The sequence below is a fragment of the Camelina sativa genome, chromosome 1 (assembly GCF_000633955.1).
Source record: "Camelina sativa cultivar DH55 chromosome 1, Cs, whole genome shotgun sequence".
In the NCBI taxonomy this organism is placed as follows: Eukaryota; Viridiplantae; Streptophyta; class Magnoliopsida; order Brassicales; family Brassicaceae; genus Camelina; species Camelina sativa.
Genome location: NC_025685.1, coordinates 3,263,570 through 3,276,725, shown reverse-complemented (window position 1 = coordinate 3,276,725; position 13,156 = coordinate 3,263,570). Strand labels below are relative to the sequence as shown.

At 39.3% G+C, this 13,156-nt stretch overlaps 2 protein-coding genes and 2 pseudogenes across 2 annotated transcripts; 2 read left to right on the top strand and 2 right to left on the bottom strand.

The window, feature by feature from the left end:
- LOC104703864 overlaps nt 1-820 on the top strand; it is a 10,399-nt pseudogene extending 9,579 nt beyond the window's left edge.
- LOC104745710 (putative pentatricopeptide repeat-containing protein At3g08820) lies at nt 1,217-3,309 on the top strand. Its single transcript, XM_010467060.1, has one exon. It carries the CDS (start codon nt 1,239-1,241, stop codon nt 3,288-3,290), a length of 2,052 nt encoding a protein of 683 aa, XP_010465362.1. The 5' UTR covers nt 1,217-1,238; the 3' UTR covers nt 3,291-3,309.
- Nucleotides 3,301-10,844, bottom strand: LOC104745793 (protein SIEL-like). Its single transcript, XM_010467178.2, has 18 exons — nt 10,710-10,844; nt 10,328-10,406; nt 10,081-10,179; nt 9,862-9,975; nt 9,642-9,787; nt 9,474-9,555; nt 9,311-9,396; nt 9,048-9,212; nt 8,537-8,967; nt 7,899-8,444; nt 7,079-7,734; nt 6,891-6,974; nt 6,448-6,675; nt 6,110-6,301; nt 5,628-5,768; nt 5,433-5,522; nt 4,880-5,328; nt 3,301-4,788 (listed from the first exon to the last, which is right to left on the bottom strand). The coding sequence occupies exons 1-18, from the start codon at nt 10,808-10,810 to the stop codon at nt 3,867-3,869; spliced, it is 4,611 nt and encodes a 1,536-aa protein (XP_010465480.1). The 5' UTR covers nt 10,811-10,844; the 3' UTR covers nt 3,301-3,866.
- LOC104745617 overlaps nt 12,130-13,156 on the bottom strand; it is a 6,293-nt pseudogene continuing 5,266 nt past the window's right edge.

Genomic DNA, 13,156 nt, shown 5'->3' with positions numbered 1-13,156 from the left:
AAGCTGATGACTAAAGTTGTGAGTTTCAGTAAGGAAGCTTTGGAGAAATGCAAACAAGGCATTGAGCTGATTGCAGAAACTCTCGGGTTAGAAGGGTTTTCACGGATCGATGCTTTTGTGCATGTTGAAACCGGAGAGGTACGATAGGGACCCAGAGAATTACTTTGCACTATACTAATGTCTGCTCTCATCGTTCGTTCCAAAATCAATTTCTGTGATCTCACAAGGTCGTTGTGCAGGTACTGGTTATAGAGGTGAACACAGTTCCTGGAATGACTCCTTCCACTGTTTTAATCCAACAGGTGACTTTTGCATTCATATTTGTTCCATCTTGCAATCGTTTTAATATGTATGTGGTTTAGGAAGTATGACAACTAAATGGCAATCGGAAAAATACAATGCAACTTTTACCAAAAATAACTGATATATCACTAGTCCAAATTTGTATCAAAGAACATAAGTTTGGGTTGTGCTTGGTTTTGTGTTTTGAAATAACAATTTAAGATGAGATAGATCGATTTTTGGAACCATGTTTTATTTGTCTTTAGATTTGTGTACGTGAAAGTTTGCTCATGAGACGTTGACATAAAACACATCTTCTTTGTTTTGTTTTGGGATTTAAAACCTGAAGGCATTAGCAGAGCAGCCCCCAATGTACCCTCCTCAGTTCTTTCGGACTCTGCTCCATCTTGCTACACACAGAGTCAAGTGAGTTTGTTTTTTTTCTCCCCAAGTTTAGAAGGTGTTGTACATAGTAAAATACACAGTCTTTGTATATATAATTAAAATAAACAAGTCATGTATATATATGCCTTTGATTTTTTTAGTGGCTTCCATATTTATGATCTCCAGTTGGAATTTTTTTTTTATCGGTGTATTTTATAAATTATTTGCATGCTTTTGGATGTTTAGTAGACTGAGTTCTATCATAACAAGTATATTTATGAAATTATGATTCAACAAAAATTATGACTCAAAATGGAATATTAAAAGCAATGCGAACAACATGAGATGAAACAGTTTCAGCGATTTAATTTAGATTTATTTTGATAGAAAAGCAAACTTCATAAGAATGAAGATCAAATCTGATACCAATGGTTATCTTATTTGTGTTCGGTATAAAATTAATTATTTTCGAAACAAACAAATAAATAAATATACTGTAAAAATATATTATTGGAAATATAAAGAAGTATAAAGCGATGCAATGATTCAAGGGTGATAAATTGGCGGGAGAGATGAGCATCGTCACCGTGCCAACATCGAAAGCCCAGCAGATCAAAACCCTAATCTCCGTTGCATCCGCCGTCAGCCATCTGAAACACATCCACGCCTCTCTCATTCGCCACCATCTCCACCACGACACTTTCCTCGTTAACCTCCTCCTCAAGCGAACTCTCTACTTCCGCCAGACCCGTTACTCTTTTCTCCTCTTCTCTCATACTCAGTTCCCAAACATTTTCCTCTACAATACTCTCATCAATGGCTTCGTCAACAATCATCTCTTCCAAGAAACGCTCGATCTCTTCCTCTCCATCCGCAAACACGGTCTCTCCCTCCACGGCTTCACCTTCCCTCTGGTTCTCAAGGCTTGCACCAGATCCCGAAATCTCAAACTCGGGATTAACCTTCATTCGCTTGTCGTGAAATGTGGGTATGATCACGACGTAGGGGCTATGACGAGTCTGCTCTCTATCTACTCTGGAACGGGGCGTTTGAATGATGCCCACAAAGTGTTCGACGAAATTCCTGAAAGAAGCGTTGTTACTTGGACGGCGTTTTTTAGTGGGTATATTACTGCGGGGAAGCACAGGGAAGCCATTGATTTGTTTAGGAAGATGGTGGAGATGGGTGTGAAGCCGGATAGCTACTTTATTGTTAAGTTTTTATCTGCTTGTGTTCACGTAGGAGATCTCGACAGCGGGGAATGGATTGTTAAGTTCATGGAAGAGATGGGGATGCAGAAGAACTCATATGTGCGGACGACACTTGTCAATCTCTACGCAAAGTGTGGGAATATGGAGAAAGCTCGTTCTGTTTTTGACTCGATGGTTGAGAAAGATATAGTTACTTGGAGCACTATGATACAAGGGTATGCATCGAACAGCTTACCCAAAGAAGGGGTTGAGTTTTTCATCCGGATGTTGCAGGAAAATCTGAAACCGGACCAGTTCTCCATTGTCGGGTTTCTTTCTTCTTGTGCAAGCTTGGGAGCGCTTGATCTAGGTGAGTGGGGTATCAGTTTAATAGATAGGCATGAGTTCTTGAACAATCTGTTTATGGCCAATGCGCTGATTGACATGTATGCGAAATGTGGGGCTATGGCTCGAGGTTTCGAAGTATTTAAAGAAATGAAGGAGAAAGATATAGTGATCATGAATGCTGCAATTTCTGGTCTGGCCAAGAATGGCCACGTTAAGCTCGCATTTGCGGTTTTTGGACAAACAGAGAAGTTAGGTATCTCACCTGATGGGTCCACGTTCCTTGGACTGCTCTGTGGGTGCGTTCACGCTGGCCTAATTGAAGACGGGCTTCGGTTTTTTAACAGCATGAGCTGTGATTACGCTTTGAAACGCACTGTTGAACACTATGGTTGCATGGTGGATCTTTGGGGCAGAGCAGGGATGTTAGATGACGCATACCGTGTGATCTGCGATATGCCCCTAAAGCCAAACGTGATAATCTGGGGAGCGTTACTGAGCGGATGCAGACTGGTCAAAGATACGCGGGTAGCAGAAACTGTTCTCAAAGAACTCATCGCTTTGGAGCCATGGAATGCAGGAAACTATGTTCAATTGTCCAACATATACTCTGTGAACGGCAGATGGGACGAAGCGGCTGAAGTGAGGGACAAAATGAACAAGAAAGGTCTGAAGAAGATCCCGGGATATAGTTGGATAGAATTGGAAGGGACGGTCCATGAGTTTCTAGCAGATGAGAAATCTCATCCTCTTTGCGACAAGATATATGGAAAGCTAGAAGAGTTGGGTAATGAAATGAGGCTTATGGGTTTTGTTCCAACGACAGAGTTTGTTATGTTCGATGTTGAAGAGGAAGAAAAGGAAAGGGTCTTGGGGTATCACAGCGAGAAGCTTGCTGTTGCGTTTGGGCTGATCAGTACGGATCATGGCCAAGTGATTCGGGTAGTGAAGAATCTAAGGGTATGTGGAGATTGCCATGAAGTGATGAAGTTGATATCGAAGATCACTAGACGAGAAATTGTTGTTAGAGACAACAATAGGTTTCATTGTTTTACTAACGGCTCTTGTTCTTGCAATGACTATTGGTGAGGCCACTAGGTGAAAAACGGCAGAATTTAATTTTACTTAGTCATTTAATTTAATTGTTCAGAGCTTGACATTTTTGTATACATTTTTGAGAGTTGATGGTTATTAAAAAAGTTGGCACAGACAGAATATACCTTTTTTGACACGTCACATGTCTAAACACACAAGATAGATAGTAGATGGAATCGGAGGAGGCGGAGTTGGAGGAAGCAAAACAGTTGTCGGAGGTTGTGTAAGAATGTGTTTCCCGGTGGTTCGAGGACGCTCAGGGTAGCAAAAGCCGTCAATTTGCAGATTCTGGTGAGTCGGATGTATTTCAAAGGCTTTGGTGTCTCCGATGAGTCGAGCAGCCATCTAACCTTAAACTTGTATTTAGACTGAACTTTGAATCTTGAGGTGATAGCTGAAGATATATAATACTCCATTCTTCCCATTTGAATTCTGGTTATATTGTTGGAATACTAACGCATATGCTTTAGCTTTAACAGTTAGCACTGTATAGTTATCTCACACTGATCAGTTTCTCAAAACAAGAATCTCTAACTTTTGCATAATTCACAAAATGTCAACTGTTTGTCCTTAGGTTCTTGAAACAAGGTTAAGGTGAACTTCTCTTTCCTTACACAGATAGGCCACTGGATGCTTGGGACCATGACGCCCTTTCCTGTAACAAATGTCTTCAGACAAACACTCTATGCCTATTGAGACCCGCAATGTGAACATAGCAGCCCTCGGGGTCATGTAGGTTACTGCATTAAACATGAACTTCTTCTCTCTCGCATCTCCATTGTAGAGGTTTGGATTCACGTACACAAACTGGCAAGTTTCATCGCTTCTGGATATTCTCAGCCACAAACAGGTATTCCTTGGCACATTAAGCAGCGTGATCTCACACTGAATAGCCACTGGGAGACCAGGCAAAAACGAAATCGGACTGTAAGGACCATTACCAGGAACCTCTAGCTCTGCGCTCACACACTGCAGATTACTAGAGAACGTAAACTGTTCCGGAGAGAAGCAACTAAATATCTTGATGAGATGAAGCAGTCTACAGCAATTAATATTAGCAGAGCTCCCAATCTCTAGCAATGACTTCTTAGTTTCAGTTAGAAAATCTGATGGTTTGGTGCATTGTTGTTCGTGGTGGAGCTCTAATTGAGATATCGTTGAAGTTAGCTTCTCCATGCAGCTAAGGCGGCAGCAAGTCTCAAATCTATATAGCCTTAACAAGGAACCAAAAATTACTAGCTCCATTACTAACGACACCTCCATAGACAAGCCTGTGAATCTACACCTTATCTCCATCAGTTTGATCTCCACCTCTTCCATCAGTATTTCCGGTTCTACAGATCTAGACGTGCTGATGTGTCTTGGGTATTCGAAATGAGAGCATACTTGAGCGAGAAGTTCTATTACGTGAATGTACTGACACATAAACTGCAATGCACCAATGGAGATTGAAGAATCGGCTGTCAAAATTGCTAACTCCCGTTTGCAAGCCCTGGACAAGAAGACAATAAACACATTAGTTAGCGTACACCTGAAACAATGATTCAGAGGCTGGAATTTCAATAGATTGTAAGCTGTAAAACCTCAACGCTCGGAGTGCTTCTTTCGAGCACCCTGATTGTGATAACAACCAGGCAGCCTTTATTTTCAACAGTATATAGTTAACAAACTTGAGTGCTTGATTACTCTCATTAGATATATCTTTGCTTGGTAGTAAGACAGGGTTTCCAGCCAAATCTGCATTACCGTGCCTATATGCATGAAAAAATATATCTCCTTTGTGGAATTCTGTACCCGAAGAAGCAGAAAGAATAGTGCAATGAGTCAAGTAAGCCAAAAGCGTATCCTGGTCCATCATTTCATGAAGGCCACGAGAGAATTTCCCCAGCATTGCAAGTGAATATGAAAAAGCCAGGGGTGGTATGGAGGTGATGCTTTGTTTGTTTGAGAGAGGGGCTGAGATTATCAGCATAAGAGATGCAGATAAGTGTCGGCTGTTGAATTCAGATTTATTTCCGGAAGCTGTCCCTAACTGGAGAGTATGCAAGAGTAAGAGTATGCAAGAGTAAGCAAAGAAAATGATTTATATGCCTATAGTTAACAAAAAAAAAGAGTGATAAAAAGTTTCTCGTTTACCTTTTCATTAAATCTCTTAACCAGACTGGCTAAGAACTTTGCGTGGTTTTGTCCGAAATGGAACAGGGCAGACAAGGTATCAGGTTCGTCCTAGGATGAAATAGCAAGAAATTTAAGGTTCAGAAGAAGAAAAAAGAAAAAGAAAGAATTGATGAAATCAGAAGCTACTTCATCTCTGTAGATAACTGTACCAACCTGTGGATACATCTCTAAACTTTTTAGGACACCATCAACACATTTGTCGACCAGCTTCAAATCAGGCAGCTTTGCCAGTTTAAGAATGTTTCTAGCCTCAACTCTTATGTTCTCAGAAGTATCAACAATAGCTTCCAAAAACTGCAAAGTCAAGTAGAAGGTCTTTATCAAAACTCGTAGCAAAGATATAGCCAAATAGAACCAAGTAACAATCATGGAGTCAGTGTCAGCGAGGCTAGTTTAGTACCAAATCACTTATTGTCTCGTTAAGCATTAGGCCCTAGAGTGCAAAGAATTATGAAGCTACTTCAGTTGGCCTAAACTCATACGAGGTTGGTTATATGCATAAAACCTGGATCACACGAGACAATATACCAAACTTATGAAGGATAGCAAGAGAAGCATTGCATCTGCATTCTCATTAGCTGTTTGCCTACTCAGTACAATAGAAAGAAAAAAGGCAGAAGAATATGGTGACTTACGGCGGGCATATAAGTTTCCTGTATCTTCAGGTCCCCCAAGTCTGCTATATGATGCAATGCATCTAAAGCTTTCAACTTGACAACCATATAATCATCGTATAGCATATCCATCAATAGGTAAACAGCTTCATCTGGGAATTTGATAGAATTTACTGAGAGGGAGTGGAAGGAGTCAACCGCAGCTTCCCGTACCTTCAAAAATGATGCATATAAATGCTGTTTATAAAAGTCCAGAAACAATAAAAACTCAACTAAATTCTTTTCTACAGAGCTTACTTAACAGGATTGCACATAAAGGCACCAGAACAAAACGAAAAGGAAATTTATTATAAGGATACCTCGTAGAATTCATCTTCAAAACCATGGATGAAAACTCCAGCTGCAGCAGCGACATCAGCTGATACATTCGAAAGATGATTCCGCGGTTTCTTCCCTTTCCCGGCTCCCAATACTTTTTTAGAAATTGTTTGCGATATAATGCTTTCTGATGCAGTTCCTATAACCCCAAATCCCCTGAAGACCTCAACCCTCACGTCTACACTCATATCTCTCACAATAGAACAAAGCTGAAAGCATGTTTATAAGAAAACATCAGACATTTGGTTATTTAAGCTCGTTTGCAAATACAAATACAATTTAAAACTTCAGCATGTTATTTCATATAGTGGATATCACAAAGCTGTTTTCACCAATTCGTAGCTAGCTATATAACAGCTCCAAAGACGAAATTGGTAATTTCAAGGACTTCAAATGCTACACAAGCCAAAGAGGAGCTAGTTACCTGGAGAAACACAGCATCTGTACATTCTCTTCTGTCCACCTCTTCTTCCTTAGATGCAATCATCACTTTTCCCCAGACACTGACCTGAACATTCGAAAAGTTGCCAACTCCCCAATTAGATATGATCAGATCATTAGCTTATAACAATTCTTTAAACCGCAATTTCATCAAATCAAAGAGAAACTTACGGCACGAACAGCAGAAGATCTGACGCTATCTTCAGCATCGCCTAGAAGCTCAACAGCACGAGTATAGCAACCTTCCACGGCATGAGCGTGATTCAAGTCACCAGCCTTACATATACTAATCAATCCATCCAGAGCTAGTTTTCTGATATACGGATACGGATCCTTGGTAAACCCTAAAAACAAGGTGAAAAGTACGGATGACGGGACATTGAACCTCTCCGCGTTCCTAAGTAGCCACAGCCGAGACGATACAGGTGCTCCGAGGCAAATCGACGCAAATACCTCGCCGTCGATTTTGGAAAGCGCGGTGGCTATGCTAGGGTATCTTTCGGATAACGACGCCAGCACAGCAAGCGATTCCACGGCGGCGGAGTTTTGAAGGCGGAGTAAGTTGGAAAGGACCGAGTCGAAGATCTTTGGTGCTAATTCCTTTCGCCGGAAGGCAAGGTCGGAGAGTAGCTTGAGGATGTGGTGAAGAACCGGCGAGTCCCCTCGACTTAGAAGATCAGTAAGGAAATCGAACACCGAGGAAATTACAGAGTCGGAAGTGTCGGCGTTGATAATGAGTGATCTAATAGAAGCTAGAGTGTCGAGAGAGATTGATTCAGCAGAGATCGAGTCGTCGTCTTCCTCCATTGAAGAAGAAGTGAGAATTTCTCAATTTTTATTTGGCGGCGACAAAAAGATTATTAGTTTGATATTTATTTTAAAAATATTTAGGTGTTCTTCATCAAAAGTCAAAATAAAAAGTCAAACATTTTTGAAATCTCTAATTTTGAAGTAAAAAAATAAAAAAATGGTGGTGTGAAATTTTACATACTACCAGCTCGTCCTGAAGTGGGTTTCTTGAATTTGGAGAGTTCAACAAGATCACCAAACAACTTGTCTTCTGGTTTCTTATTCATAGGCTTCATCATTGGTGGATGGTTAAGAGCCAAAGGCTGTTGATGATGAGAAGAAACTTGGTAAGGGTTTGTATTGTTGTTGTTTCCATTGTCTTGAAGAGACATGCCGTACATTTGTTGTTCTAGAAGATACTGTTGTGGTTGCTGAGCTTGTCCTCCTCCGTAGCCTCCTCCGTACATGGCGGGATTGTAGTTGTTGTTTATGATGTTTGGGTTGTGGCCAAAGGGTGGCATGTGGCCTCCTGTCATTGGACGGAGGAACATTCCGAACAAGTTGTTGTTGTTCGGGGGATGAGGGGAGCCGCCTTGAGGGTTGTAACCGAGAGGTTGATGAGTGTGTGTGGTGATGACCACTTGAGTCACTTGCATTGGATGAGTAGGAGAGTATTGAGGGCTCGAGCTTGGAGATTGAGCTTCCCATGGTGGTGGGGGTAATGCTAGAACATTCTTGTTTTGTGCACCTTACAATTTAAAGAGATAACAAGTTAGTACACTAATTAGCTAGTCTTTGTAGGTACCAATATCAGTCTGAGTTTCAGTCCAAAAGTAATACCATAGTGAGGAGAGGCGGGCGGGCTAAAGTTAGACGAAAACGGTTGGTTTCCGTAGGCAGGAGAAGATGGTTGTTGGTGTTGTTGGGTAATTTGGAGATTCCAAACAGGACCAGATGACCCTTGTCCATAAAAAGGTTGCTCTTGATGGCCAGCTGGTCCAAATCCATTTGAGTGATGTTGTTGCACCATCTGATTCTGTGCGTGTGGATTCGAAGTAGGAGTAGAGCTTTCGCAGTTGTTATCTGATAACATATCGATCAAGACGATGGAGTTATCTGGCGTTGCTACGGGACTACTTGGTTGTGGAGGTCCGAGAGGAACAAGGGCTAATGAGTTTTCCGCATTCGGAGTCTCAAAGTCATCACCACTTAGAAGGTCTATTTTTGGACCATTTGTTGCAGAAGCCACAACACTACTAGCTTTGGTTTCACTGCAAAACAAATTTTATATCTTTTAGAATGTCATAGTCAAAGCTAGTCAAGAACCCAAATAACTAGAGCTGTTTCTTACCTTGAACCAACATCTATGATCTGAGTTGTGTCCTTAGGAACTTCCTTTTTAGATTTATCTTCCTTTTCTATCATACTGTTTCCAGAGGCTATGGATTCGTGCTTCGCAAGTAAGCGCTGCAAATCGTCATTTAAGGCTAGGCCTTGGCAAAGCAATGATTCATCTCTGACACATGAACCAAAACGCATATAGTAATCATGTATCCGTCATAATTGTTATAAATTTCAAAACACAATTGCGAAGTTAAAGTTTTAGATCTTTACGATGTGGAGTTTACGAGGTGTACTACTCTTTGTTTATAAGTGCGACATTGGCTAACGAGATCTACAAGAACCTCTTGTTTAAGCCCCTGCAAAGGTGGCACCAATATAATGTTACTAAAATGTTACATACCTTCTTTTCAGAATTTGGAAATTAAAGATATACCTCTTTGTTGTTTTTATCTATTGCGTTCATCATTTCAGCTAAGACATCCATAATTCCTCTAGCATTTTGAATTTCTGTCAAACTTCAACCAAGCAATGCTATTTTATCAATCTTTTTATTTTCAATATTCCTAGAAAACAGTGGGCACATTAATATCAAGATAAACACCTCAAAGTTGGAAATTCTGACTCCGTTGAAGTATCAGTAGTTGCTTGTCTAGCATTACGAGAATTCTGAGGGTACGTTATCGAAGGACCAGTTTGTCCTGAACTGAGTGTGGTATGAGGTCTTTGAGGGAATACAATTCCTGCACGCTGCAAATAGATAAAGAAAATAAATGAAATCTTAAAATGCGAACCATGCTTATTACAGCAAAAATGAAACATACCAACAGTTCTTGGTATGCTGCATAATATTGTGGATGTCTTCCTTGTGGACCTGAAAAGCTCTCTTGCCAAGTATCTATAAGTATCAATATCTTCTCCCTCACTTGGATGTTAGGCTATAATTTTAACAAAATCAACATGATAAGTTTGGTGTGACACAAAAAATTATCATAGATGAAACAATAGTTAGAAAGAAACAAAGAATCATATAATATCCTGACCTTCTTTTTGGCCATCTTCACCATCTTATGAAGTATATCCTTCTCTGCAACTTGCATATGAATAAGTTCCCCACAATTGTTCATAATTGTCTCTAGTAACTACAATTGTAACCATCCCAAAAATACATGTTTAGTTAATTTGAAAAAAAGAAATAAAGTAAACTAAATATCTAAAGACTATTGGTTGTTTGCATATCAAACTGAAAGTGAAGTTTGGTTTTTACTTATGTAATTGAACAGAACTTACTGTAAGAGCCAACAGCTGAACCTTGGAAGTTCTACTAGTAAGCCTCTTCTTTATGCCACTCACTACCTCTCTTGTTTGCCTACAAACACACTCACATATCAAAAACGATGATATAGAACCAAAAAGAAAAATCAAAACCAAATTAAATGCAAACCATCCAAAACTTCAATGATCAACACAAATCTAGTATAACATGTTAGGATTTACAAAAACAAAATACCATTACTATTGTTATTAAGACATCAAAAAGAAGAATTGCATGTCTTCTCTTTAGGACATCATAAGTTCAACTATTACGATTGTCCTTTAGAACATTGTTTCTGATCGACAAGATCGAGGATTTTCCGATCATAGAAAAATATTTAGTGAAAAAAGGTCGTACCCAGGCTCATGATTAAGCATGTCACATATCTCGAGGTTCATTGCCCAATCAGGGCCAATGAGCATGTCACTTGTGGCCCTATCAACCAATGGATGCACCATCTTTCTTCGTTTTTTTTCCTCTTGTCTTTCAAAACTCCGAACTAAGACAAGTGTTGTTTTGTTCCTCGTAATGGCAAAACAAGAAAACTATTAGCTCTTCTTAATTAGCAACTAGAAAATAATACGGCGACACTTGTAAACACCGTTGCTACGTCAAAGCAGAAGATTAAGGAAATAATTGACCTTTCATATTTTTCCTTTAAAACGTTTTTTTCTATTTAATTGGGCCTTTAGGTGAGTGAATAAACGAGCTTCGAATATGAAAACTCATCCCGTTTTTTTTAACAACAAAACGACACGCTAACCACTCTTTGAAACGCGAAACGCCACGTCGTCTTTAACATGTCCTGAAGATGCGGTAAACAGTAGAGTTGGATTCTTCCATGCGAGACTGTCAGGCTGGAGAGCGGTGCCTTATACTTTGCTAAAAAAAGGCATTTGCCTTAGGCCACACAAAAAAAACAAAAAAATCAAACACAGGCCACATTTTTATTTGTAAACTAGATTGAACATTTTTATGTAGCGTCTTAGAAATTTTTTGGAAACAAAACTCAATATTCCTTTACATAAGCTATTATATCTTATTTTTTGGTTATAAATCTCAACATTTTAAGTTTTTTTTTTAAAAGTTAAAAATATTTCTTTCTTTTTGGTTATAAATCTCTCTTAAAAATAAAATATGTGAAGTTCATTTTAAAATTTTGTCTTAGGCCTCTACGGACCTTGGCACGGCACGCTGGAGATGTATATGGACATGTTATTCTTCATCACGAAACCCGAGACTTTGTTACGAAAGCTACTGAATGGAGGCAAGTGTTTATCCGGGAAAAAAGGTCACCGTGTGATGTGTGGCGAACCATGTTCATAAAATCTTGGCGGATACGTTAGGGGTCGACTGCACTAACCTAACGAGTTTTCATAATCTAATTGAGAAACTAGTCAATTTTTCGACGTCAAACTTTTCATATTCTCTAACTCTTTACCTCTTCAAGAACTCTGTTTTACGGTTTTACAAGTCCATCATCCGGTTTCTTTTGTCTTGACAGTTTGGCTTACCTGAGAGAGTAAGCTTAAAAATCATCGATATAGATTCTTGAATCCGGTTTGTTTCGTATAATGAGGTCGTAATAGTTTGGTGGCCTTTATATTATTAGTGTGTAATAATTAGCTTTTTGTATCCTTTCATTTTCTGCCTGTTCTCCTCTTTGTAATAATTTTGTGATATTAATAAATATTCAATCCTCCACTTGACAGAAAAATCAAAATCAAAATTAAAAAGCTTTGGATGGGCATGTTGATCACTCTCCAGTCTCCACTCCTTAACGGAAAGCAACGATGCTACTCTCAGAACTGATCAATCTACTTGCTTTATCATTCCCGACGATCCTTGCCAGCTGCAAACAAACATCACATTGGATCCATATAAACAACACTTGCATCAGACCGAGTGAACAAAATGACAAGCAAAACCAATTAAGAGTTTGTTATATAGGAAAATAATACTAAGAGAAGAACAAAATACTGATCTCCTAAGCTTAATATTTTCCAATTAAGAGTTGAGGAACTAGTAAGTAGTTGAATCGATGGAGGACACAAAATGACAAGGTATGACTCTCATTGTGTAAAAAACCATCAGAAGACTACCTGGCGCACATCATAACGAGAAAAAAGCACAATGGACTCCATGTCATCTGATTCTTCAAGCATGTTCATTATCCGAGGGTAAAACTCCTTCCGCTCCGGCAGAGAATAAAAAATTAATTTCTTTATGCCGCGGATCTGATACCAGAGAAGCCGACATTGATCAGAAATAGTTATTTAATCCGAACCTAAAACAAAAGATGAAAAAGAAAACCTTGTATCCCCAAAAGAAGTATGCTCTCTCAGTGTAAAGGATGATCTGTTTACTCCCGTCAAAAAACTGTTGTCGTGCACCGGATTTAACCTCTATGCTTGCATATCTGAGAAGTGGAGGATAGTCACGATTAACAACCATCCAATCAAATGAAACAATTCCGGATAACACAATGCTTCAAAATAGGGGAACAAATGGTCTCACTCGTCAAGAAAACAGAAAGAGGCATTTTGCGAATTCAGAAACTTTGCAAGCATGTAGAACTCGAAGTAAGAATTGATAAAGATCATTACTCCACCCTACAAACATGATTAAAAAAATACGACAAATCAAGCTCCCAAATTTACGTGATACCAAGGCTGTCTTTTTAGTATAGACCACTCCGATGTTGTTGTCCATTATCTTTTTTAGTGGAAACTTTATAAAGTATGGACATCAAAATTGCTCAAACTTTGAATGATGGGAGTACCTGAACAGAATCTCTTATCCTT